Consider the following 23,759-nt stretch of genomic DNA (forward strand, 5'->3'; position numbering starts at 1 on the left):
AGTACAGTGGTGCCTCGCAAGACGAAATTAATTTGTTCCGCAAGTTTTTTCTTCTTGCGAGTTTTCCGTCTTGCGATGCACGGTTTCCCATAGGAATGCATTGAAAATCAATTAATGCGTTCCTAGGGAAACCGACTTCAGACCAGGTCCGGGGACAGTCTGTCCCCCGACCTCTTCTGAAGGCTGGGGGGGGGGAACAAGGGCTTTTCTTCCCACCCCCAGCCTTCAGAAAGCTGTTCTGAAGGCTGGTGGTGGGAAGAAAAGCCCTTCTTCCCACCTCCCGCCCCGCAAGCTCCGGGGACAGGAGGGCTTTGCTGCCGACCGCCAGCATTTTAAAAGCCCCTGCTGTCCCGGGGCGATTTTAAAATGCTGGCGGGCGGGAGCAGAGAAGCAGCCCCCTGCGACCCTCTCCCGGCTGGAGAGGTGACGTGCGCCTATGGCAGGAGCCTCCATAGGCGGCGTCACCTCTCCAGCTGGGAGAGCGCGCGCGGGGCTAAAGCAGCCCCCTGCGACCCTCTCCCGGCTGGAGAGGTGACGCGCGCCTATGGAGGCTCCTGCCATAGGCGCACGTCACCTCTCCAGCCGGGAGAGGGTCGCAGGGGGCTGCTTCTCTGTTGTCCCGGGGAGATTTTAAAATGCTGGGGGTCGGCAGCGAACGCTTTGCTCCCGCCCGCCAGCATTTTAAGATCGCCCGGGGCAGCGGAGAAGTCTCCGCTGTCCCGGGAAGGCAGGCGGGGGGAGCAAAGACTTTTGCCCCCCGCCGGCCTTCAGAAGAGGTCCAGGACCTCTTCTGAAGGCCGGCTGTGGGCGAAAGTCTTTGCTCCCGACCGCCAGCAATTTAAAACAGGTCCCCAGAGATTTCCCTATGGGCTTTCGTCTTGCGAAGCAAGCCCATAGGGAAATTCGTCTTGCGAAGCGCCTCCAAAACAGAAAACCCTTTCGTCTTGCGGGTTTTCCGTCTTGCGAGGCATTCGTCTTGCGGGGGTACCACTTATTGGCAGGACTAGGAAGACAAGGAGACAAACAAGAGCTCACCCACCAATTTTCAGCCCAAAGGCTGAAGCCTCTTCTTTTAAGGGCGATGACTACAGTTTGTCTTGGCTGGCAAGGTGCACTGAGATGGGGGAGCCCAGCAAACCCTTCCCTAGCAGCCTTACTGACTTTAAGTCTTGTCAGAACCAGGAAGAAGAGGAGAAAAATACTAGCTGTGGCTTATTGACTTTCAGCCCAGAGCTTTTGCTCTGTTGCTGTAGGAAAAGAGGGCGAGAGCTTTCCGCTGTGGATGCTTGTGGGCAACAATTTATGCCACTCGGGGCGAGAGCCTGGGTGGTTTGAGGTGGAGGGATGGAAGCTGCTGAGGGAGGAATTGTTGGAACAGAGCAGGGCTGTCTTTGTGAGGCGGGGGAGCAGCCCTGAAGGAGACATGGGAGGGAACTGTTAATCAGGCCATTTGGCAGTTTCATCTGGTTGGATATGGTATCTTCTTTACCCAGATATTTGGTTAAATTGGAAATTATAATGGTTGTCTTTACTGGAATTTAGTTTTGTTTGTCTTATGGTAGAGCTCTTAATTTGGTTGCTATTTATTGGACTACTTCTTACGGATTCTTTAAATTTTATAAATTATCTCTCCCTCCTGTGCCTTTTTATTTTATGTCATTGTTCCCCAGTCTGGTGCTTAAATGCTCGATGAAGAGCAGTTATAAATGCACAGAGATAAAATTAAATTGGGCAGCCTTTGCTTAAATAAAGGCACTAGTGCAAAGATCAACAGTAGCACAAGGGGAGTCCCCCGCTCTCATCTCACTGTGTAAGTGCCCTGTGCCATCCCCAAATCTGCTCTGGGTAACCTGCATTGCAGGTTTAGGGGGTGCACAGGGACATGGGAGAGGAGACTATGCCATTGCATTCCATGGGATATTCTCCTTAGCACTATGCTGAACACAACCTATTGAATTCATTAGGTTGGAACCAGACATGCCATTTTGTGAAGGGAAAAGGCCGAAGATCCAGAAGAAGCTCCCACTTTGCGGGGAGGGGGAGGTAAAGAGACAATTACCACCAATTTCCCCACCCCCTAGCAATCCCCAGTGCCATTTTGGATCCTGTTCTGAGGAGGGTCCCTGCTTGCAAAAGTACTGAAAGCATATCATTTTATTTTTTTTAACTGCAGCCTCTGAAAACATTATTATATATTTTTTCAAGACACATTAGGAATATTTTCCTGGACAAATAGCCCTGCTGTCAGGCTAAAAGAGGCAAAGGCAGTTTTCTTGGCATAAACAAAAAAATTCCTTGTGGGCCAAGCTACTTCATTCATTTCCATGTCAGCTGTGTGCGCACTGCAAAATCCCTTAATAAGTGCTATTGAGTTCTTCAGGCTCATGCCAGGTCAGAATGCCAGACCCTTGAGACCAAATGTTGGAGCAGACCTCAGGTTCGTGCTCGATTTAATTGGATCCTGGCTCCACCCTGCTGTTCTCCCAGCATGTTCCTACTGGCCATTCCACAAAACTACTTCCAATGTCTGAATAAGTTGACAGTGCTTCAAGGTTTTACAAATATATATATATGCGGGGACTTCCAGAACTTTTTAGAAAGCCACAAACAATTTTTTGGAATGATAAAACTCTTCAAATTAAAATGAACTCAATGGTCTTATCCCTAGATGTGTTTTATCGGTGTTCATAACTTTATGTATTCTTTTACATTACCAGTGTGGTATAGTGGTTAAGAGCGGTAGTCTCGTAATCTGGGGAACCGGGTTCGCGTCTCCGCTCCTCCACATGCAGCTGCTGGGTGACCTTGGTCTAGTCACACTTCTTGAAGTCTCTCAGCCCCACTCACCTCACAGAGTGTTTGTTGTGGGGGAGGAAGGGAAAGGAGAATGTTAGCTGCTTTGAGACTCCTTCGGGTAGTGATAAAGCGGGATAACAAATCCAAACTCCTCCTCCTCTTCTTCTTCTTCTTCTTCTTATTATTATTATTATTATTAACTGATAACAACCACATTTTGGAACCGGTCAGCAATCCTGTTGCACGGTGCCATCGTGTGATGCATTGCACTGAATTGGAGCTTTTTTTTCCAGTAGCAAACAACTCGGCTTCAGAGGGTACAAGGCTCTCTACCACTACAGCAGTGTTTCCCAACCGGTGTTCCGCGGCACACGAGTGTGCCGTGAGACATCGGCTGGTGTGCCGCGAGATGCCTGGAGGGAGGCGGGCGAGTCGGGCGGCGAGAGGCGGGGCGGCGGCGGCGAGGAGAGGCCGCGCCTCCTGCTGCTGCCTGACGCTCCTCCTCGCAGCCGGCAGCGCTGCCTGGGCGCCTCCGCGCGACTCTGCCTCGCTGGGTTTGGTCTCCCAGCAGAGACGGGTCACACGCGCCCCTCCCTCCCTCCCTCAGCCTGCGTGGAGGGAGAGCCAGAGAGAGGCATCGCTCCTGCGCTCCGAGGCGGATTGAGCGCAGCTGAGAGGAGCTGCCGAGGGAAAAAACTTTCACTTTTGTGCGTCCCTCCCGGCGTGACGCTGCGCGCTGACGTCACGGGGCGGGGCTTTAATGGTGGTGTGCCGCGAGATTTTTCTTCAGTAAACAGGTGTGCCGTTGCCCAAAAACGTTTGGGAAACACTGCACTACAGTACCACCCTGCCACCCCTTTCAGGGACCTGGCGGTAACTGGGAGGAGCTTTTCCACCCTTGTATGGAGCTTGAAGTGGCTGGGCTTAAACCAGTCACAAAAGTACCTAGTGACTAGTAGTGAGAAAGCACCAACACTAGTTTTGCAACTACTCCAAGGTATTTGGAGCTGCCTGCAGTACAGCTGTGGGGATGAGCGCCCAAGAGCAAGTTGTTGAGGAGAATAAGGGAAGGGTCATAGCTCTGTCGGAGAGCATGTGCATATACATTCAATGTTCCCCAGATTACGAGCCCACTGTTCTTAACCACTACACCACACTGGCTCCCATTGGAATTCTCAAGCTGTATGGACCCAGTGAAATAGATGCTATGCTAAATCTCCCATATGTTTTACACAGATTTCAGCCTCCCACCCCCAACCACTTCATTTGTAACTCCTTGGGCCAGCTGAAAACTTTTTAAAAGGAGAAACAGGGGAAGTTGGATTTGTCTGGGAAGCATCCACATGGGAGTCAGCGTCCCAGTTTCGCAATCAGAGTTCCGCTTGCTAACCGTCTGTCAGTCTGCATGTCATGTAATTCAATCCAATCCAGGCTACAAAGCATTGTTATTCATAATCATTGCCAGCTCTGCTGGCGAGCAAAGGGAGGGAGGGCTCAGAAAAAGTGTGTGTTTGTGTGTGTGTACGTGTGTTGGAGTTCAGCTTCCTGCCTCCCTGCACCTCTTCAGAGGGTACAGGCCTTTGCAGGAGCTCTTCCTCTCTCCAAGCATTAGATGCAGAGGCATAGCTAGCCACTCGGGTGCCCAGTGTGGCCCACGCGTCCTGCAGCCGGGGACGGGGTGAGCTGCCCATGGGCGTGGGGCGAGCCAAGGCAGGGCGTGCTGCGTGGAGCCTATCTGCAGCCTCCCCCTCAGCTGTATGGCAGCTGAGGCAGTGGGCAGACATAAGCAGCGCAGAGCTTGCAGGCCGTCCGCCCAACCACCTCCCCCTCAGGAGACACGTGTGGCTCAGGCACGCTGCAGGCCCCGCGGTGTGGCACCCAGTGCCCCCCACCTCACCTAGCTGCCAGTGGCATAGGAAGGGGGTCAGGAGTTGTTGTTATTATTATTATTATTATTATTATTATTATTATTATTAGTGTTGTGAGCTCAATTTTTTTATTTTAATTTTAAAAACACATATTTTTGCCATTTTGTCACCCCCCTCTATGATGACAACAGGGGCACCCCGCACCCCCCTTCCTATGTCACTGATTAGATGTAGGTTTTGTTGCATGTCCCCCCAATCTCCAAGAGGTGTTAGATTCCATGGGTTCCAGGCACTTACCCAGGCTTTGTGTTTCCATTGAGAAATGAGACACAGCAGAGACGGTGGTGTCTTTGCGATATATGATTTACACATATACGCAACCTGAGCCTGTGATGGAGGGTTTCACAGCATCAACGCCCCAGAAGGGTCTTGTTTCTCCTGTAGCCGCAGCCTTGGATTCAAACAGAACTCAAACATCTCTCCAGCTTGCTGCATGTTTTCCTGTTGCATTCTTCTTATGCTTGGGAAATAAGTATGCAGTTAAAAGTCTCCACCGCCATGAACCCAGAGTAATGAGGCACGGAGGAGGGAGCCCGCTCTGTCTCTGCATGCCTCTAGATTAGGTGGAATGGGATGTAAAATGCAAGCTACTCTTCTGGACCTCCTTCCTTCTAGATCAGAAGACACACCCAGATCAGTGACTCATGCTGAAGAGCAGAATAGCCTCTTTTGACAGTGGGAAGTTTGGGGCAGGATTCAACCACTAAGTTCCATCCATCAGTGGAAGGTGTGAAAACGGTTCCCTAGCAAGTAAAATAGCTTATGTTACCACGTTGCTTGGTAGCACATCTACAATGTGGTAAGGTAAACACGGACACTTAAATGATTTCCCTTGAAAATTGCAGCATACGTGCAAAAGGCAGTTTTCAAATGTTGGCAGATTGAATGGTTTTAATTAAAACAAATACCAAAAACCATTGCTGAACAACTTTCTTTAAAAAGAAAGCTGACTTTGAATTCATAGAACAAAACACACATTTTAATCCAGCAGCTATTGTTTCTCATTCATGCAGACATGGTCAGATTAATGATTAAAACGTCCTGAAGTTCTGCAACTATGTGTATATATATTGTTGTGCACGTCCTAGTCTCCAAGTAGTAAGAGAATCCAGAAGTTCCAGCTCTTAACCAGGGTTCTGTTTTCCTTGGTCAGAGGAGACTGCACTAATACGAATGGAGGCTTTAAAACTTGCAGGTGCCTTTGATACTTTTCCAAACTTGATCATGCACAGGTTGCCCCCTGTTCTGGGCAGTCCACATCACTGCAAGGGACCAGCCAGGAATTATTCATCAGCTGCAACAATCATCTGCTGAAATCGTGTTGCCATTTCAAGGCAGGAAGCAGAGACTTGCCCTGTACTACCACTTTTGTGATACCGTTCAAAGCTGGGGGGGGGGGGCATTAGATAATTGTTTCAGTCTCAAATGCAACTAATTAATAAGCTACACAGCGCCTTCTGAGCACACACAATTACAGGGTACAGTGGTACCTTGGGTTACAGACGCTTCAGGTTACAGACGCTTCAGGTTACAGACTCCGCTAACCCAGAAATAGTACCTCGGGTTAAGAACTTTGCTTTAGGATGAGAACAGAAATTGTGCGGTGGCGGCGCAGCGGCAGCAGCAGGAGGCCCCATTAGCTAAAGTGGTACCTCAGGTTAAGAACCATTTCAGGTTGAGAACAGACCTCTGGAACAAATTAAGTTCTTAACCCGAGGTACCACTGTAGTACACATGTTTAGCACAGTGTCTCTTTCACCTATGTAGTAAAAAAAAGGTTTCTGAGAAGGTCCTCAGCTGAATCTTGTTAACATTCGTCTCATACTTTGAAATGTGTTTTTCTGGAATTTCATGCCAGCTTATTTAGAATCATTGACCCATAGAACTGTAGAGTTGGAAATGACCCCAAGGGTCATCTAGTCCAACCCCCTGCAATGCAAAAATATTCACTAAAGCAACCATGACTGAAGGCCATCCAACCTGCTTACAAACCTCCAAGGAAGGAGAGTCCACTACCTTCTGAGGGAGTCTGTTCTGCTGTTGAATAGCTCTTTCCATCAGGTGTTTTTTTTTTTTATACTTAGTCAGAATCTCCTTTCTTGTAACTGGAAGCCACTGGTTCGGGTCCTAGCCTCCAGAGCAGGAGAAAACAAGCTTGCTAAAAGAAAGCGCTTCAATTTTTAAAAAGTGCAGTCCCAGAAAGTCTAGTGAAATGAGTTATTCCATCTTCAGTTTGCTACCAGCTTCCCCTTTGGGCTATAGGCTCGTCTAAAAAACTACCGAAACGCATACTTTTCAGAAATCCACGCGAATACTTCATGTGGTCACAATTATTCTGTATTGGAAACGTCCCTCGCAGAGACCCTTGAGCAACAGACGGGCTCAATTTGGCACTGTGGCTGTGAGTGACATGTTGATAGTGCAAGCTGTCAATTTATAATGCGACAGTATTTCCTTCCTCCCCAGGAATGTTAGGGGGATACACCGGAAAACGTTTGAAGTCGCAAAGGACTTAAAACGATATCGCATCATCTCAGACAGCAACAATAAAGCTTAATCTTATTTTACAACAGAAAGTTTGCAAAAAGTTTGGCTCCAGTCAGGCTCTCCGGAGCGGCAGCTTCTCTGCTCCACTAAAACATGACCTGCGGATGCTCCCTCTTCAACATGCTCTGCCAACAGCTATGATTACTCACAGCTACCCCATTAAGCACATTCTCTGACACTCTGAGGCTGCCTAGCTCCGTCAAGGTGATCTCTAAGTGGCACGCCACCGACAGCCCCTGATAACTGGAAGCTCAACCTCCCTTTGCTGCTTAAGAGACCAGTCCAATGTACCTTAACCTCTTGCTTTGGGTCTGTGTCCTTTCTTATGCCCTCCCAGTGTATAATTTTGGCAAAAAAAGACATGCAACTCATCATTTATTTTAGTGAACCTATCTGTTCTGCAATTGTTGGGGGCTGGACTGGATGACCCTCGGGGTCCCAACTCTGCAATTGTATGGAAGGGTTCTGCAAAGATTGGTACACATCAGCGTGACTCAACAGTTTGCACAGTGGATTTGTGTTTAGGCAACTTGGAGATCAATGTCCACTCAGCCGCAGGCTCACTGGCGGGGTCTCCTTCTCCCAGGCTCAGTTCCCTTTTTGTAAAATGCGAATAATGACTTATTTCTAAGAAGACATATGGGAGAAGGATTATATTGGCAGCTCCTTTGCACTCTGATTGATTTTACAGCCCTATTGATATGTGTGCACATTTTTGTTCAGGGCTGAGACAGAACCTAGGAAGCTGACTTATACGGAGCCAAACCACTGGTCCATCTACCTCACTATTGTCTACACTGGCTGGCAGGAGATGCCAGGGACTGAACCTAGGGCATTCTGCATGCCAACCATGTGCTCCGCTACTGAACCACAGCCCAAGCTCAAGCAAGTAGAGCACACCAAGGATATTCCATGGAATTCAGCTTCAAGAGAAGCTCAGAGTACAACTAAACGTACAGGCTTTAAGTCAGTGGTTCCCAATTTGGGTGGGGGGCACTGCCTTCTTGGTTCCATAAACACCCCCCGGGGCAAGGGTGTAGCCAGGATTTTTCTTGCAGAGGTCAGAACCTCAGATTTGTATTGATTTTAATTGATTTAGGGGGTGGCAGCAGCCTCCCTTGGCCATGCCCCAGGACTTCCTACACTATAAGAAGCATTATTCAAAGTGGTAGCTTGCACGGCCCACTAAGGAAAATAACACCACAGTAAAATCCATTCAGAAAACAGAAATGACACTTTTATTCAAACTCCAGTTCAAACTATGTAGTTTAATTAATTCCAACCAAACTGATGAGCTTGATCCACCGATAGGAGCTTTCCAAAGTCCGATAGTCATTTATGTATCACATGTGCCAAATTGGATAAGCATCCCTACAGAGTCCTCATCCCCATATATCAGATACGAGGTTATGAGACAAGTCTTGGCTGAAGAGGTATTTGAACCAAGGACAATCTCTGCAGCGCAAGCAAATGCTAGGAGATGCAGTGGGACGGACTAGGAGACTTGGAACATGGACAAAGCACTTGCAGGAGCAGCAACAGGTTTGGCATCAGCAGAGCGGTGGGGGCATTGGAGAAGGAGACTTGTAGTAAAATTCACAAGCCCGATCAATTCACTCCCCACTCTCATTTTAGCCAAGCTATCTTCCCCCATAACCTTATGAAAACAGTAACTTATGCAGCAGCAAAGCTGAGGTCCTATGTGCTCTCCTATCTTTGAGCACGATGCAGGAATGGGGCTGAGGTGTGTGTTGTGGGGATATGTTGGTGATTAAAGAAAGAGCTGGCAGGGGAGTTGAGAAGCTGTGCGGGGAATCGGAGGGTTTTCAAGATTCCCAATGATGGACGAGATGGCAAGCATTTCCAATGAAGCTGTAACTTTATCAGACACAACACTTTGTCTCAGAGGTGCAAGTATCTGAGAGACCCCTTTGCAGGAATAGAAGAATTGTGTTTCCTTTATTTATGAATTGCAACCTTTTCAAAAGTATCCCCCTCTGGATAACCCAAAGTCTTTCCAGGTCACCCACTCCTTTTTTTATTAAGCCCCACAACCAACTGTGCCAATTCTGAGCGTGATAAACAGCTGAGATGTTTTTGCAAAGCATAAAGAAAGAAAAAAGTCAAGTTGTCTATATCTTACTCCAAAGGCAAGGAAAGTCAGGCTGCCAGTCGAGTAACTGCTGTCCCCTGACAGTCCCCTCCACCAGGCTTTGCTGAAGTGTCCTGACAAAGCAGAGACACCAAATGCTGGCTGCCGCCCTTCCCTTCGGACTGGACTGGCATTCGCATCCCTCGCGGTCTGGGGCAGCGGCAGCAGCGTCGCTGGCCAGTTTGTCTCCAGTCACGAAAGCAGCAGCCTTTCCAAGGCAGCCAAAGGTGCCTGGCAGAGTTCAGTAGCTCTCACATTTCCGCTCCCCTCCCGCTTCTCCGGCTCCTGCTGCGAGGATCAGGCTGTCTTTGGCAGGAGGAAGACCTTGGAAAGTTGCACACATTCCTGGTGCGAGGGATCAATCTGCTGCTTCCATTCTCTCTCTCGGAGGAAAGCACGGAATGGCTGCGCACGGGGGACTCTGGGACCACCGCGAGGGGAGGAGGGAAGCTCAGCCCCCTTCCCAGACGGCTATAAAGCCGCGACGGGCATCCTGCGAACTCCTCAGAGCAGAGCCAGGAGGCATCTGGCAGAGGGAGGGGGCAGTTCACCGACGGGGCGAAGCGTCTGGGGCGATAAAGTCCCCACCCGACGAGCTCGGTCGGGGCTGAGGCGGAGGAAGGGTCCCCCGACGGCTTCCCGCGTCTCTCCACAAAGAAACCGGTTTCCTAGGAGTCCCACGGGCGTGCGCCCCCCATGGCGGAAGGCAGGACCCCCGATGGGGCGGCCGGCGCGCTCCTCAAAAGCGCCGTCCAGCCGGCGCTGCTGCTTTCTTGCGTCCTGCTGCTGTACCTGTGGGCGAGGAGGAGCCCCCGGCCGGCGGGCAAGAGCCTCCCCGGCCCCGTCGGGTGGCCGCTGCTGGGCAACGTGCTGCAACTGGGCCGCCTGCCGCACCTCACCTTTGGCGAGCTGGCGCGGCGCTACGGCGACATCTTCCAGCTGCGCCTGGGCCGGCGCGCCATCGTGGTGCTCAACGGGGAGGCGGCCATCCGACAGGCGCTGGTGCAGCAGGCCGTGCCCTTCGCGGACCGGCCCGACTTCCTCTCCTTCGGCCTGGTGTCCGGAGGCAAGAGCATGGCCTTCGGGCGCTACAGCGAGCGCTGGCGGGCGCAGCGGCGGGTGGCGCACGCCACGCTGCGCGCCTTCTCGACGGCCAACACGCCCAGCAAGCAGCTCTTCGAGCAGCACGTGGCGGCCGAGGCGCAGGAGCTGATCGACGGCCTGCTGCGGCTGAGCCAGGGCGGCGCTTACATCGACCCTTCGCCGCTCTTCGTCGTGGCCAACGCCAACGTGCTGTGCGCCCTCTGCTTCGGGCAGCGCTACAGCCACGCCGACGGCGAGTTTCGCGCGCTGCTGAGCAGGAACCACCGCTTCGGGCAGACGGTGGCGGCGGGCAGCTTGGTGGACGTGCTGCCCTGGCTGCAGGCCTTCCCCAACCCGGTGCGCAGCGTCTTCCGAGACTTCCAGGCGGTCAGCCGCGAGCTGTACGACTTCGTGTGCGCCAAGGTAGCGCAGCACCGCAGCACCGTCCAGCCCGGCGCCCCTCCGCGCCACATCAGCGACGCCATCCTGGAGTGCATGGAGCACGGCCCCGGGGCGCAGCAGGGCCTGGGCGGAGATTACGTCGAGGCCACGCTGGCGGACTTGTTCGGCGCAGGTCAGGACACCACCTCCACCGCCCTCACGTGGGTGCTGCTGCTCCTCCTCAAGCACCCGCACCTTCGACGGCAGCTGCAGGCGGACCTCGACCGGGTGGTGGGCCGCTCCCGGCTTCCGACGGGTGACGACCGCGCCTCCTTGCCTCGCCTGGAAGCCTTCCTCCACGAGACGCTCCGCTACAGCAGCTTCGTGCCCGTCACCATCCCGCACGCCACGGCCGCCGACGTGCTGCTCGACGGCTTCCACATCCCCGCGGGCACGGTGGTCTTCGTCAACCAGTGGTCCGTCAACCACGACCCGCTGCGCTGGAAAGACCCGCACGTCTTCGACCCGACGCGCTTCCTGGACGCCCGGCAGGAGAACGTCGACCGGGACCTCACGTGCCGGGTCATGATCTTCTCGACGGGCAAGAGGCGCTGCATCGGCGACCAGCTGGCCAAGCTGCAGCTCTTCCTCTTCACCGCCATCCTTCTGCAGCAGTGCGAGGTGGAAGCCAACCCGGCCGAGGAGCTCACCTTGGATTACGTCTACGGGCTGGTGCTCAAGCCCTTGCCTTACACGGTGTCCGTTTCCCCGCGAAGCGCTCTCCCTAGCGGAGAGGAGGAGGGAGGGAGCCTCGGAGGGACCGTCGAGGGCGCCTCTTAGCAATGGGGCTTCCTGCTCCACCAGCAAGTTCTCCATAGCCCCTGCTGGCTTTTCAGAGCTGCCCTCTGCCAGAGGAAGTTGATGTTCCCCCCACCAGCCCCTCTCCCCCTAACTTTCTGAAGCTCACTGCTTCATACGGTGCCTTTCTTACGGGGATGGGGAACCTGCCGCCCTCCCAGATGATGGTGGCTTGGCCTGAAGCTCCCATCCGCCACAGCTAGGATGGCCAGTGGTCAGCCAGGACGGGAGTTCTAGTCCAGCAACATCTGGAGAGAGCCAAAGGTTCCTCTTCCCTGTGAGGAGCTGGACTGGCAGACATGGCTGGGGGGTTTTCTGAGCCTGCTTAGCTCACCTGGGTGACCCATCCAGAGCCTCCAATCAAACATCTTAAATTTGAGATACATTGAGACTATTGTGACTGGGGGGGGGGGAGAGAAACACGTTATTGTGGTGTTGTGGGAAATTGGCATCAGTTACTTCCTTTGGGACTGTGAACTTTTGTAATAAATGCCTCTTTGAAGCAGGCACCCATGCAGACAGAAAAGGTCTCCTGGATTCTCTCAGCTCCCCCCTCCCAAAAAAATTGTGTCAATAAGTTTGTCACTTAACAGTATTGTTGATCAAAAAAGGAGGTAAGGTTGTGTTATGTGGAAAGCATTTTTATAGGAAGCATTTACTTGGAAATAATGTGTAGTCAGTGTGAAGAGTATCACAGCGACAATGCATTTAACTGCAGGTCCATCAGCTGGGAAATGACACTTAGGGGTGGCAGCCCAACACTTAATTATTATGTGTACATGTGCACAGTTGTCACCTGGGACAATCCCCATGCAGTTTTGTGTCCCTCCCACACTTGTCATATTTGAAGCAGAACAAGAAGAGAGATACTTCCTACCTGTGGCAGCCAGGAGCAAGTAATCTGTGCTCTGACTTTGCTAAGAATTAACCTTGTGGCTCCATCCCATCTCATAGGGCGAGTCATACATGGAGTTATCTTTCATTAAAAAAAAAGACATGGGGGAAACCTTCGGTTGGTTAGTGGTGCTAAATATGGGCCAAATTATTCCTGTAGCAACCTCTCCCACTGCCACTAAAGTAGGTACAGGGAATCTGTAGCCCTCCAAATGCTGATTCACTACAATTCCCATGCTCCCTGAATATTAGCCATGCTGGCTGCAAACAATACCTGGAGAGTGACAGTGCCCCCATCAAAGGAAAAGCAGTTTCAGCAAAGCAGCAGCGGTGGAGGGGACCACAACCCTTTTCTATTCCACTGGCTTTCTGCTGAAATTCCTCCACACTCTCGGGTTGAGATACATGCCTGTGACAGTTATGGTTGGAACACTGCCAGCTGTGGGAGGGAGCCACACAGAACATAAGAATAGCCAGTGGCAAAATCAAGCTCAGCATCCTGTTCTCACAGTTGGCCAGCCAGATGCCTGTGGGAAACTTGCAAGCGCGACTCCACGCACCAGAGCCCTCTCCCCTCCTGTGGTTCCAGCAGTTGGTGTTCAGAAACATTGCTGCCTCCAACTTTGGAGGAAGAGCACAGCCATCATGCTAGCAGTCGCTGGAAAAATGGCAGGCAGGGGAAGGGTTAAGCAACTCTGATGCTTCTCTCAAAACTCGCTTTTTCTTAGAAGCACCTGGCAGCAGAAGCTTGCCAATTGTAGACCTAGTGCTCCTGCTCTGTTCTTGACCAAGCCTCTTCAGTATCCATTAGTGGATTACTCAAGTTGCAGCACAGATGTGGCACGTCTTGGCAGCTTTGCCACTTCCAGTTTGAGCAGAAATGTAAATGAAAATCTCCTTGTATAGTGTGCACACTCAGCCAGCTTGCCCCCTCCTAGCCAGAGAACAGGAAATACTTTGGCTGCATTTTTCTGCATTGGGTTGCGGGACAAACTGTTCTTTTTCTGTTATCTATCAGTGGTTCCTACCTTGAAATTCAGCTTGGAACCTACCAACTGTTTTTAATAAACGTTACCAGATGATTGATTAGAAATAGCATCTAGACCATTACGCTTTAACGTGATATGAAATCAAGACACTTAAATTTCCTCGTTTGCCAGTTCTACTCTTAACAGCATTTCCCCTGGACTCCATTGGTGATTGCATTCTTGCTGTGTGCCAGACCTCTTCTGTCTGTCTCCCACCTTCTTCCGATTTCCTTCCTCTTCGCCACTCACATGAAATTGGACCAGGGCCACAGATTGTCCACACACACACACACACACACACACACACCGGCACCTTCCAGGTTTTCCCACCCCCAAAACCCAGTCATGTGGTTGCAGCTATGGTGGACAAAATACTCAGTCCTCAAAGCCAGTTACTGTAGAGTAACTGCCAGCATTGGAGCTGCTCCAGAGGAAGGAGTTGGAGATGCCGACTGTTTTGAACCTGCTTGGCTTTCTGTCTGCAGAGGGGCATGTTCATAAGCAATTGGGTGCATGTGAGGTTGACGAAGAAGAGCATCAGCCTAACATACCGTACTCCCCCATTTTACCGCATAGAAGTTAAGCTCATGAAGGTCTTGCAAAGAGAAACCTGTGAAGCAGCCATATGCTTTGGAAGAAGCAAGGAGAACTGAACTCTTCTTAGTACAATGATGGTGACCCAACTGCACATTGCGTTGCATAGTTGTCTGTTATCAGGGTGAGCAAGGATAAATAGGAATTGAGAGTCCAAAAACACTCAGAAGTTCCCCATCCCTGTTTTAAACATAAGTGGAATCTGCATTTGTTTGCTTTTTGCTGAAAATCAAAGAGTTAACTTGCGTAGCTGTTTCTTCTTTCCAGCAGCCTTTATATTTGTCTAGTAAGCCACATATTCAGGAAAGGTTTTGAAATGCATAAATAATATAGCCTATTTTTGAATCTACCATTAGGCGTTTCCTTATTCCTATGTTTGGGTGAAGACCATAAGTAGCACTTTTAAAAATATTCTTTTGTATTAAACATTACTTGAGTGTTATTTAACATTTAAAAAAAATGTGACTATTATTACCTCCGAATAAAGATGCTGTCACAATTGTTTGTCTTCTTGCAGCAAGGGATTAAAGAAATAGAGAGATATCCTACCCAAAGTAGAAGTTTCAGATGAGCGCAAATAGCAAGCAGTTTGGCAAAGCCACATGGCTGTTCACTTACTGTCAGGAAAGCCGCCATCCAACATTATTTCTCCAGCACCAGTAAGGTCACCATCAGTGGTAGCCAGAAACATTTTTCATGAATCCTCTCCTTTGAAGTGACTAAAAGTGCTGTTAATACCTATGAAAGTTAGCTGGATGGTGCTGCTCTCATACCATTATACTTGCAAAACTCTGCTTTGTTAACACCTGTCAGAAATGTTTGTGAGTCTCAAGCATTCCTGTCCTAACTTAGTGGGTAGAAAAAGGATTGGAGGTGGGGAGAGAGATAGTAACACTGGGCACCTTTGAGGGGTAGCAGGAAAAAAGCTAGCTAAGTGAGTGTCTACAATGGTTGAAATGTTGCAGAATATCACTATATGTGCCTGTTCTCTGGGGCCAATCTAGGAACAATCCTCTAATCCAAAACATATGATTAAATTTCGAAGTCTTTCCAGCCAGTAGGGGAGACAACGATATCTCCCGTGGGTGGGTGTTGTCCCCATACATACAATAGTTAGGAGCCAGCTCTTCATAGTTACCACTGGAGAGAACATCTGTGCCCTTTTCACAGCTAAGAAATGTGCAGATTTTATTTAGCACATTAGTCAGGAAAGCCTTCTTTTAAAGATGATTATTGGGTGACAGTCGAGAAGTCATAATGCAACCAAGGAACTTGGGGGATCTGGCAGGCAATCACAGCCTTTCAAGGGAAGAGCTCAACATTTCCGCACGCAGCGCAGGATTTGAACATAGTGGTGCAGAGGTCTAAAGAAATTTTAAATGTGTTTGTTCTTCCAAAATACAAAATCACATATTGTGATTAACTTTTTATTGGGTTTTACAAACCGGGATCTTTTGTGGGCATCCATCTGTCTCGCAAGACAATGGAGTGTGCCTTCGGGGGTGAAGCCAAACTGCTGTGTGAGCAGCACCAAAGTGGCCACCCTGGGGCGCAGGTCTGGCAGTGTGCATGGGACAAGACCCACCCCCCTCGGCCTCACTGATGTGCTCCAAAGGAAAGCAGGGGTCACAGAAATAATAAATTATACAAATAAATAGACCAAGTCTTCTCATGTCACATGGGCACCATAAAAATAGTATATATTTGCTGTAATAACTGTAACATGGTTCATTGTAAGTGGTCAATGTGCAAGTTCTTGGTTCATGGAGTGATTTAAATAAAAACAATAACAAAGGATAAACAGGCAAGAACAATGTTACAGATAACATTCAACACTGCATAGCTAAAATGCCTAATCAGCTAACACTTGTTTTCTGAAAGCTGAACGCTTATTATTTGTTTTTCCCCACCCCCCAAAAATTTAAGTGGAACTTGACTTTATTGGTAAAAGGTAAAAAAGTAAGGTAAAGGACCCCTGGATGGTTAAGTCCAGTCAAAGGCAACGATGGGGTTGCGGCACTCATCTCGCTTTCAGGCCAAGGAAGCCGGCGTTCATCCACAGCTAGCTTTCTGGGTCATGTGGCTAGCATGACTAAACCGCTTCTGGTGCAACGGGACACCATGACAAGTGCCAGAGCGCATGGAAATGCCGTTTACCTTCCCGCCACAGCGGTACCTATTTATCCGATTGCACTGGTGTGCTTTTGAACAGCTAAGTTGGGAGAGCTAGCACAGAGCAACGGGAGCTCACTCCATTGTGGGGATTTGAACCACTGACCTTCTGATTGGCAAGCCCAAGAGGATGTCACATAGAGGAGGGAGAATGGTTGTTTTCTGCTGCTCCAGAGAAGCGGACACGGAGCAATGGATCCAAACTACAAGAAAGAAGATTCCACCTAAACATTAGGAAGAACTTCCTGACAGTAAGAGCTGTTCGACAGTGGAATTTGCTGTCAAGGAGTGTGGTGGAGTCTCCTTCTTTGGAGGTCTTTAAGCAGAGGCTTGACAACCATATGTCAGGAGTGCTCTGATGGTGTTTCCTGCTTGGCAGGGGGTTGGACTCGATGGCCCTTGTGGTCTCTTCCAACTCTATGATTCTATGATTCTAAGAGGCTCAGTGGTTTAGACCACAGCGCCACCCGCACCCACATTTTTTGGTAAACAGGGATATCCGGCAGGGGCTGGAGAGAGGGGGAAAGTTACGAGCCTTGCAGAAGTCAGGGTGGAAGATGATAGAACTCTTTACTATCTTTTAAAACCATCCTGCAGTCAGCACATCTAGGCAAAGGTGATGCCACCAGAACCATCATAGCAGTTATGACCGCCAAACACACATACTTGACCCAGGCTCACGTGGCAAATGGGAGCAGGGAATCTGTTTTTTTAAATTAATCCATAGGAAGATAATTCAACCAAAATGATCAAGGGGATGGAGCAACTCCCCTATTAGGAAAGGTTGCAGCATTCAGAACTTGAGAAAAGGCAAGTCACATGGTAGAAATTTATAAAATTATGCACGGCATGTAGAAAGTGGATAGAGAATTATTATTTTTTAAATAACACTAGAACTCATGGGTATCTAATGAAGCTGCATGTTGGAAGATTCAGGACAGAGGAAAGTACTTATTCATGCCGTGGAACTCACTTCCACAGTGATGATCATCAGCTTGGATAGCTTTAAAGAGGAGTAGGAGAAGGTTATCATCACCTGCTAGCCAGAATGGTGATGTTCCCTCTCCACTGTCAGGCAGTCTGAATACCAGTTGCTGGAAATCACAGGCAAGCAGTGCTGTTGCACTTATGTCCTGATTGTGGGCTTCCCACAGGCATCCAGCAGCAGTGTGGTGTAGTGGTTAGAGTTCAAATCCCTGCTGGACTAGATGGGCCATTGGCCTGATCCAGCAGGCTCTTCTTATGTTCTTATGATTGTTTACAGTAGGAAATTGTGAGCCCCTAATAAAGTCCGGGGACGCGGGTGGCGCTGTGGGTAAAAGCCTCAGTGCCTAGGACTTGCCGATCGAAAGGTCGGCGGTTCGAATCCCCGCGGCGGGGTGCACTCCCGTTGCTCGGTCCCAGCGCCTGCCAACCTAGCAGTTCGAAAGCACCCCCGGATGCAAGTAGATAAATAGGGACCGCTTACTGGCGGGAAGGTAAATGGCGTTTCTGTGTGCTGCGCTGACTTGCCAGATGCAGCTTTGTCACGCTGGCCACGTGACCCGGAAGTGTCTCTGGACAGCGCTAGCCCCTGGCCTCTTAAGTGAGATGGGCGCACACCCCTAGTCGGACACGACTGGCCCGTACGGGCAGGGGTACCTTTACCTTTAATAAAGTCCACATATGACATCAGGAGTGGGGCAGGTAATGCCACAGAGAGCTAAAGAGGAGTTGAAGGCATCACCAATGCACTGCAAGTCTTAACTTTGTGTGGCCTTTTCCTTTATTAAAGTAATTCCTGTAATTTTAAGAAACCAGTTATTGACTAGAGTCACCAATACAATCTTTCTTAATTACACAGTCTATGTCACAATACACTTCTTCAGAAGTCTGGAATCAGATTTGGGTTTCAATTTTTATCCCTTCAGCCAAGTTATTCCTGGAAGAGGCTCTCCAGCCCCACTGGAGCAGCTTTTCAGAGCACTGCAGGGGGAAGTATGAATCAGTAAACATCACCTCCCTGCACTTCCTCCTGGGAGAAGTCCTACGAGAAGAGTTTTGCTCACAGAACTCTGGATACAAGCCACAGTCATATAAAAAGAATGCAGATATTTTTATTTCAGAACTGTTACATACTCATCATTAGGCAGTGTTGTCACTTTTATTTCAAATAACGTTGAAGTTAAAACCACCCAGTTTTACAATTAACTCTTGTATTAGCTTGATTTTTAAAAACAAATATACAGCTGCATGAAAATAATTGTCTTTTGTTCCCTGTAAAATAGATATTGGATATATGTTTTGTCAGTAATGCAAACTGCCTTTTTGAACTACCTCTTGTGCATCAGACTTTTAAGTACTTAGTGACCCTCTGGGAGGGCTGCAGTGCAGTGATAAAAGATTTTCACCTTTATATTCACAGTTTAGTCAACAAAACTTATACAACTTTAAAAAACCACCACCACCACACACACATAAATCATTTCCACCTAAGGCTGCTAAAGTGCACCTCCTTCTAAATGAAAAGAACCACTTTCCCCAAACCATCCTTCCTCAGAGATTACTCTTCTCCAAAATACTGATCTCAAGGTATACCATCTACCACGCTCAAAATGATATTGCCTTGATTACTTAAACCAATTTCAGAAAGCTATTCTGTTTTCAACACATGATTCTATGGTGTTAGTGATAACAGCAATCTCCTGAACAAAAGGAGGCTGGCAGGCAGAGTTCTCTCTCCAGCTCCTTAGACGAAGGGCAAGGCACACATACATAGCCAGAGGATCTTGTCCAGCCTATCAAAGCTTTTCCCTCCCAGCCTGCAAAATCCCACACAGTGCTCCCATGTGGCAATTCATTCATGGGGGGGGGGGGGCAGAGAGAGAGAGATGTTAGTCAGATATGGAATGCAGTTAAAGGACCATTCTTGTGCTATTGCAGTCATACTAAAGACCTTGCTTTGGTCAAGTGCATTAAGATACTCACTGCTTTGTGGGCCCTAAAATGATCACACAGTGCAATTTTACATAGGCCACCACAACATGACTATGTCTGTACTTGAATTAAAGGTTGGTATCATGCGAAGTTACTGAAGGATCCCTTTCTTCATTTACTTCATTGGCATTTTAGTCAGGTTCGTCAGGCTTACTTGCAGAAGCACAATCAGATCAGTTACTTAATTCATCCATCTCACATAAAAATAAATGTGCTTGCAATTGACATCATTTTTCTGTAGTATCAGAATATCACAAGTGGAAATTTAAAGCTTTAAACACATTAGGAAATGGATAGTGAAAGCAAACACTGAATCACCAAAGGTCTCATAAATAAGCATGTGGAATGTCAAAATTGTGGGGAGGGGGACAATGACAACAACAGAAAAGTGTACTTAATAGTGCGATCCTATCACATCTACTCAGATGTATGTCAGTTCAGTGGGGCTTACTCCCAGGTAAGCAAGTACAGAATTGCAGCCTTAGTTACAGTTCTCCATCTTCTGTAAATGCTTTCAGAGCATAGTTTTTAAAAGCAGCACTCACAGAAAATACTTTGGTCACTGTCTAATAATTCTTACGGCTCTCCCAAGCATTTCAATTAGTTCTTTCATTGGAATAATAAATAGTTTGGTCAGGCACAGAAATCGAACAAATTTTTAACTTCAGAAAAATGTAAGTACTTCTGAATGCAAATATATGGACTGGTCCTTTTCAAGTAATACTTGTGAGAGCCTCAAGGCCAGATGGGTGGGGTATAAATAATAAAAGGTTGATATTGTTACTCACTCCAATTTTCACTCAAACAAAATGTCCAATATCCAGATGCACATTTTGATTAGTGGTTTTAGAATGGGATGGGGAATCTTTCTGACTCCACCAGCCAGATCCCATATCAGTGCTGTGGACCAAATTTGACTGGTGTTTTTTTCTTCGTTTTAGCAGCAGCTTCCAATGCAAAGCGCTCCCTGAATTATGAAGGGGTTTGCATGGAATCCTGCTGAACTGATTTATTTTAATTTAGTAGATAGGTAGCCGTGTTGGTCTGCCATAGTCAAAATAAAAAATTCCTTCCAGTAGCACCTTAAAGACCAACTAAGTTAGTTCTTGGTATGAGCTTTCGTGTATCTGAAGAAGTGTGCATGCACACGAAAGCTCATACCAAGAACTAACTTAGTTGGTCTTTAAGGTGCTACTGGAAGGAATTTTTTATTTTAATTTAACGTCTCCATCAGCCATCCCTTGCAAGGAAGAGGTGCACACAGCCAACTCAGGTCTTAACTCTGCCCTCCCACCCATCAGATCACACTACCAGTGACAAACAACATGGTATGGGGAAAATGGCCCACAGGTCTAAGCTGAAGATACACTTTGTACTTCACTTGAATGAAGTATGGAGTAAGTATTACAGTAGGGATTGTTTAGATTGTGTACAATGGCATGGCCTAAAATTCACAAGGGGCATGAACTAAGTTGATTGTGAGGTAATGATATTACAGTAAATTAGCAAGGGCAACAAGGATTGATCCAAGGACTTACTATATTTAAAACAAGTATTATTTCAGGCATTTATACAAACCTTTAAATACCGGGAAACGTTCAACTTGAGGAACCCTTCACTGAACATTTTATGGCCAGTCATTTTGAACATGCAAGGAACTACCCTAGTGATTTAGTAGTTGGCAGTATGTTCTCATCCAAACCACATGGTCACAAGAATACATAGCACTGCCACCTCCTCAAAGGGCAGTATCCAATAATTCTCTTACTCAGAGTACAGCCACTGAAGTTAATGCACATGACTAACGTAGGTTCATTTATTTCAGTGGGTCTACTCTGAGTACAACTTAAGTTGAATACAACCCACATTTCTGATTTTGCAATCTTAACCGAGTTGCATTTCCTTGTGAGTACAGTAAAAATAGGGCTATAAAAGTACTTGCTTCTCTGAACGTTTATAGGACTAGGGTGACAGCCTATCTAATGTTTTTAGATATAAATATGAATTAAGAAACAGGAAAATATGCACCAGGAAAATCTTTGGACAGAAATATTTCTTGTCTTCCAACTTGATTTGTTGTAATGTTAAAAAGCAATTCTAGTGTAATGTTATATACATATTTGGGTGAATAGATTAGATGATTTTTATATAAAATATTCTAATTGTGTTTTCTAGAAATGTTAAATACAGCAGCGTGTATTCAATAAAAATCACTGTAATTATCCAGCTAAAGTGAGCTGTAAATTAGGTTTCAAGGGGACTGAGAAATCCCACTTGAATCCCTGGCAAAAATTACAACACACAGAAAACAGAATTATTCTGTGCTCTGGAAGTAGTAAGATTGTTTGGTTTACAACAGGCTGAAACTGACTGGTAATTTAATTCCACCTCTTAGGCATTGCATATTCTGTACAACTCAGTAACAGCTCTGGAAAATACAGAGCTTGGTTCTCTTTCAGAACCAAGAATTTCCCCTTATGCTGTATTCTAAAGTAGGCAGGTAATGCTCATGGCTGAAGAGAAGGAATGAAAGATAATTTTAAATATATATCTTGGAATATACTGTTAAAGGCCAGCAGATGAAGAAAACTCTTTGTTTTTATTCCTTAAACTTAAAACAGATTTTAATTGCCCTTTGCAGCAGTGATGTTAGTTCTTTCAAACACCTCCAAAAACTGAAGGCAAATTATTTGGTCCCCCAACATTAAGGTTTTTCTAGGTTTTTCTGCTGGGTGCCCCTCGTGGATTTAATGAATGGCAGTGCCACAGTTATAGCGTACTGTGCGAAAGAAGTGGAGTACTTCAAAAGGAACACAAAGTCCACAAGCAGCTAGTTGAATATGCATATAGCTTACAAGATGCATGTGTTGGACACAATAAATAATTTCAGAGTTATTTGTAAGGGCTCAAACAGAAGTCTAGCTTGTGGAATATTGTATTTGACCCAATGTTCTCCTATCAATCCCCACCTAGATATTAAGAATGGGGGCAATGGAAAGTGACAGTACTACGCTGCCTTGAGTAAAAATGGCCAAGTCAACAATATTTATCGTGTGCAGTGAACAGAGTGTCATGCGTCCACGGATTAAGCATTAATCACTTTGCCAGAGGAAGCCGTGATCTGTAATTCTACCTTATACATCCAGTTCAAACTAGATGCAACACAGGGGAATCCAGAAAACAAGATCTGTTGCCTTTTTCCATTTAGATCAAAGCAGTAATTGGGTTTAGGCCGAGGCTGTGGGCCAGTAGAGCAGTATTGCTTACCTGGCCTCCTAATGTGAAGTCACTGCCAGTAGCAGAGAAGGAAAGGAGCAAAGTGACATGGATTGATGCAGCTGCAGCATTGGGAATATTGGATTGGTCCTGCCATTGTACCTGCGCAACACCAACCTCCCCATTGCCTTGCCCCTCCCCTTCCTATTTACCAGCAGCAACCTCTATGTTGGGAAGCCAGGTAAGAAATGCCACCTTGCTCTTCTGATCACTACAAATGTGGGGTATTAGAAAAGGGGACAATTAAAGCTTTCCCATAAACCTCATTCCCAAATTTACTCCCCCCACCCACCCAGTTCAAGCTATTTGTCTTATGGCAAATAAACTGGAAAACATAAAGGTATTGGGTATATACCTAACATATAGCTGGGGAGATTCTAAATGGGAAACTGTTTTTAAATGAGAAACCTTTTAAAAACCCTCCCCAGGTCTGCTCTAATCTAAAAACCATGGAAGATCTTGTGCCTAATTCTGCCATCACATCTAATACAGGCCTTCTTTTTACTGACTAATTTCTAATGTATTATGAAAACTGGATTAACACACAAAGTGCCATGTTGATCACATTACAATTAAGGAAGTGTGCAATTAATGTGTCTTGGAAATGTCTGGCTGGTGAATATGCAAAACACAAGCATGAAAAAATAATCAACTTGGTAACTTCTGTTTTGAGGACACTTGAGCATACTGATTTAGCAATCAAGGGATATGAGCTGAATCACTTTTCTTTGACTATCATGCCAGCCTAATTCTTTGAAAAAGGACTGCTGAAACCACAGTTTGATTTTTCATTTTCATTCTGCGGCATGTTCATGAAGCCCAGCGAGGATAATAATGACTGTGAAACCTTTTAGACTGGAACTTTCACTGCATTTGCACAACTATTATGCAGACAGATCTTTCAACTTGCTTAGCCTTCTGCATTTGCTTCCATCTCTTCCATCTCTCTACTGCTTTCAGCGTCCTGGAGGAATGAAAAGGAACAAAGTAAATTTGTGGCTAGCTGCAAAATTATACAATCAGGATGATCAACATACTATTCTTCTCCCAACCTCCTAGGGAGAAAATGAAACA

At 47.4% G+C, this 23,759-nt stretch overlaps 2 protein-coding genes across 9 annotated transcripts in view; one reads left to right on the forward strand and one right to left on the reverse strand.

Annotated features, from left to right (window-relative positions):
• Positions 1-8,495: 8,495 nt before the first annotated feature.
• LOC310709224 (cytochrome P450 1B1-like) lies at positions 8,496-14,760 on the forward strand. The gene has a single exon (XM_083508557.1). The coding sequence runs from the start codon at positions 10,120-10,122 to the stop codon at positions 11,725-11,727; it is 1,608 nt and encodes a 535-aa protein (XP_083364683.1). The 5' UTR covers positions 8,496-10,119; the 3' UTR covers positions 11,728-14,760.
• Positions 14,761-18,509: 3,749 nt separating this feature from the next.
• The window catches only part of RMDN3 (regulator of microtubule dynamics 3), a 34,801-nt gene continuing 29,551 nt past the window's right edge, over positions 18,510-23,759 (reverse strand). For 5 of the 8 annotated variants that reach the window (XM_083508946.1, XM_083508939.1, XM_083508942.1 and 2 more), the window contains 2 exons: positions 20,605-23,649; positions 18,510-20,405 (listed from right to left, as the gene is read on the reverse strand). In XM_083508946.1, the coding sequence (XP_083365072.1) occupies positions 23,596-23,649 (54 nt within the window). In that variant the 3' untranslated portion in view covers positions 18,510-20,405; positions 20,605-23,595. Of the gene's footprint in view, positions 20,414-20,604; positions 23,650-23,759 lie in introns of all 8 variants that reach the window. The other 3 variants (XM_083508940.1, XM_083508943.1, XM_083508945.1) reach the window with 1 other exon arrangement.

Source organism: Podarcis liolepis (assembly GCF_965112155.1).
Source record: "Podarcis liolepis genome assembly, chromosome: 1".
Classification (NCBI taxonomy): domain Eukaryota; kingdom Metazoa; phylum Chordata; class Lepidosauria; order Squamata; family Lacertidae; genus Podarcis; species Podarcis liolepis.

Coding starts and splice junctions, on each gene's coding strand:
- LOC310709224 (XM_083508557.1), top strand. CDS start 10,120: ATGGCGGAAGGCAGGACCCCCGATGGGGCGGCCGGCGCGCTCCTCAAA.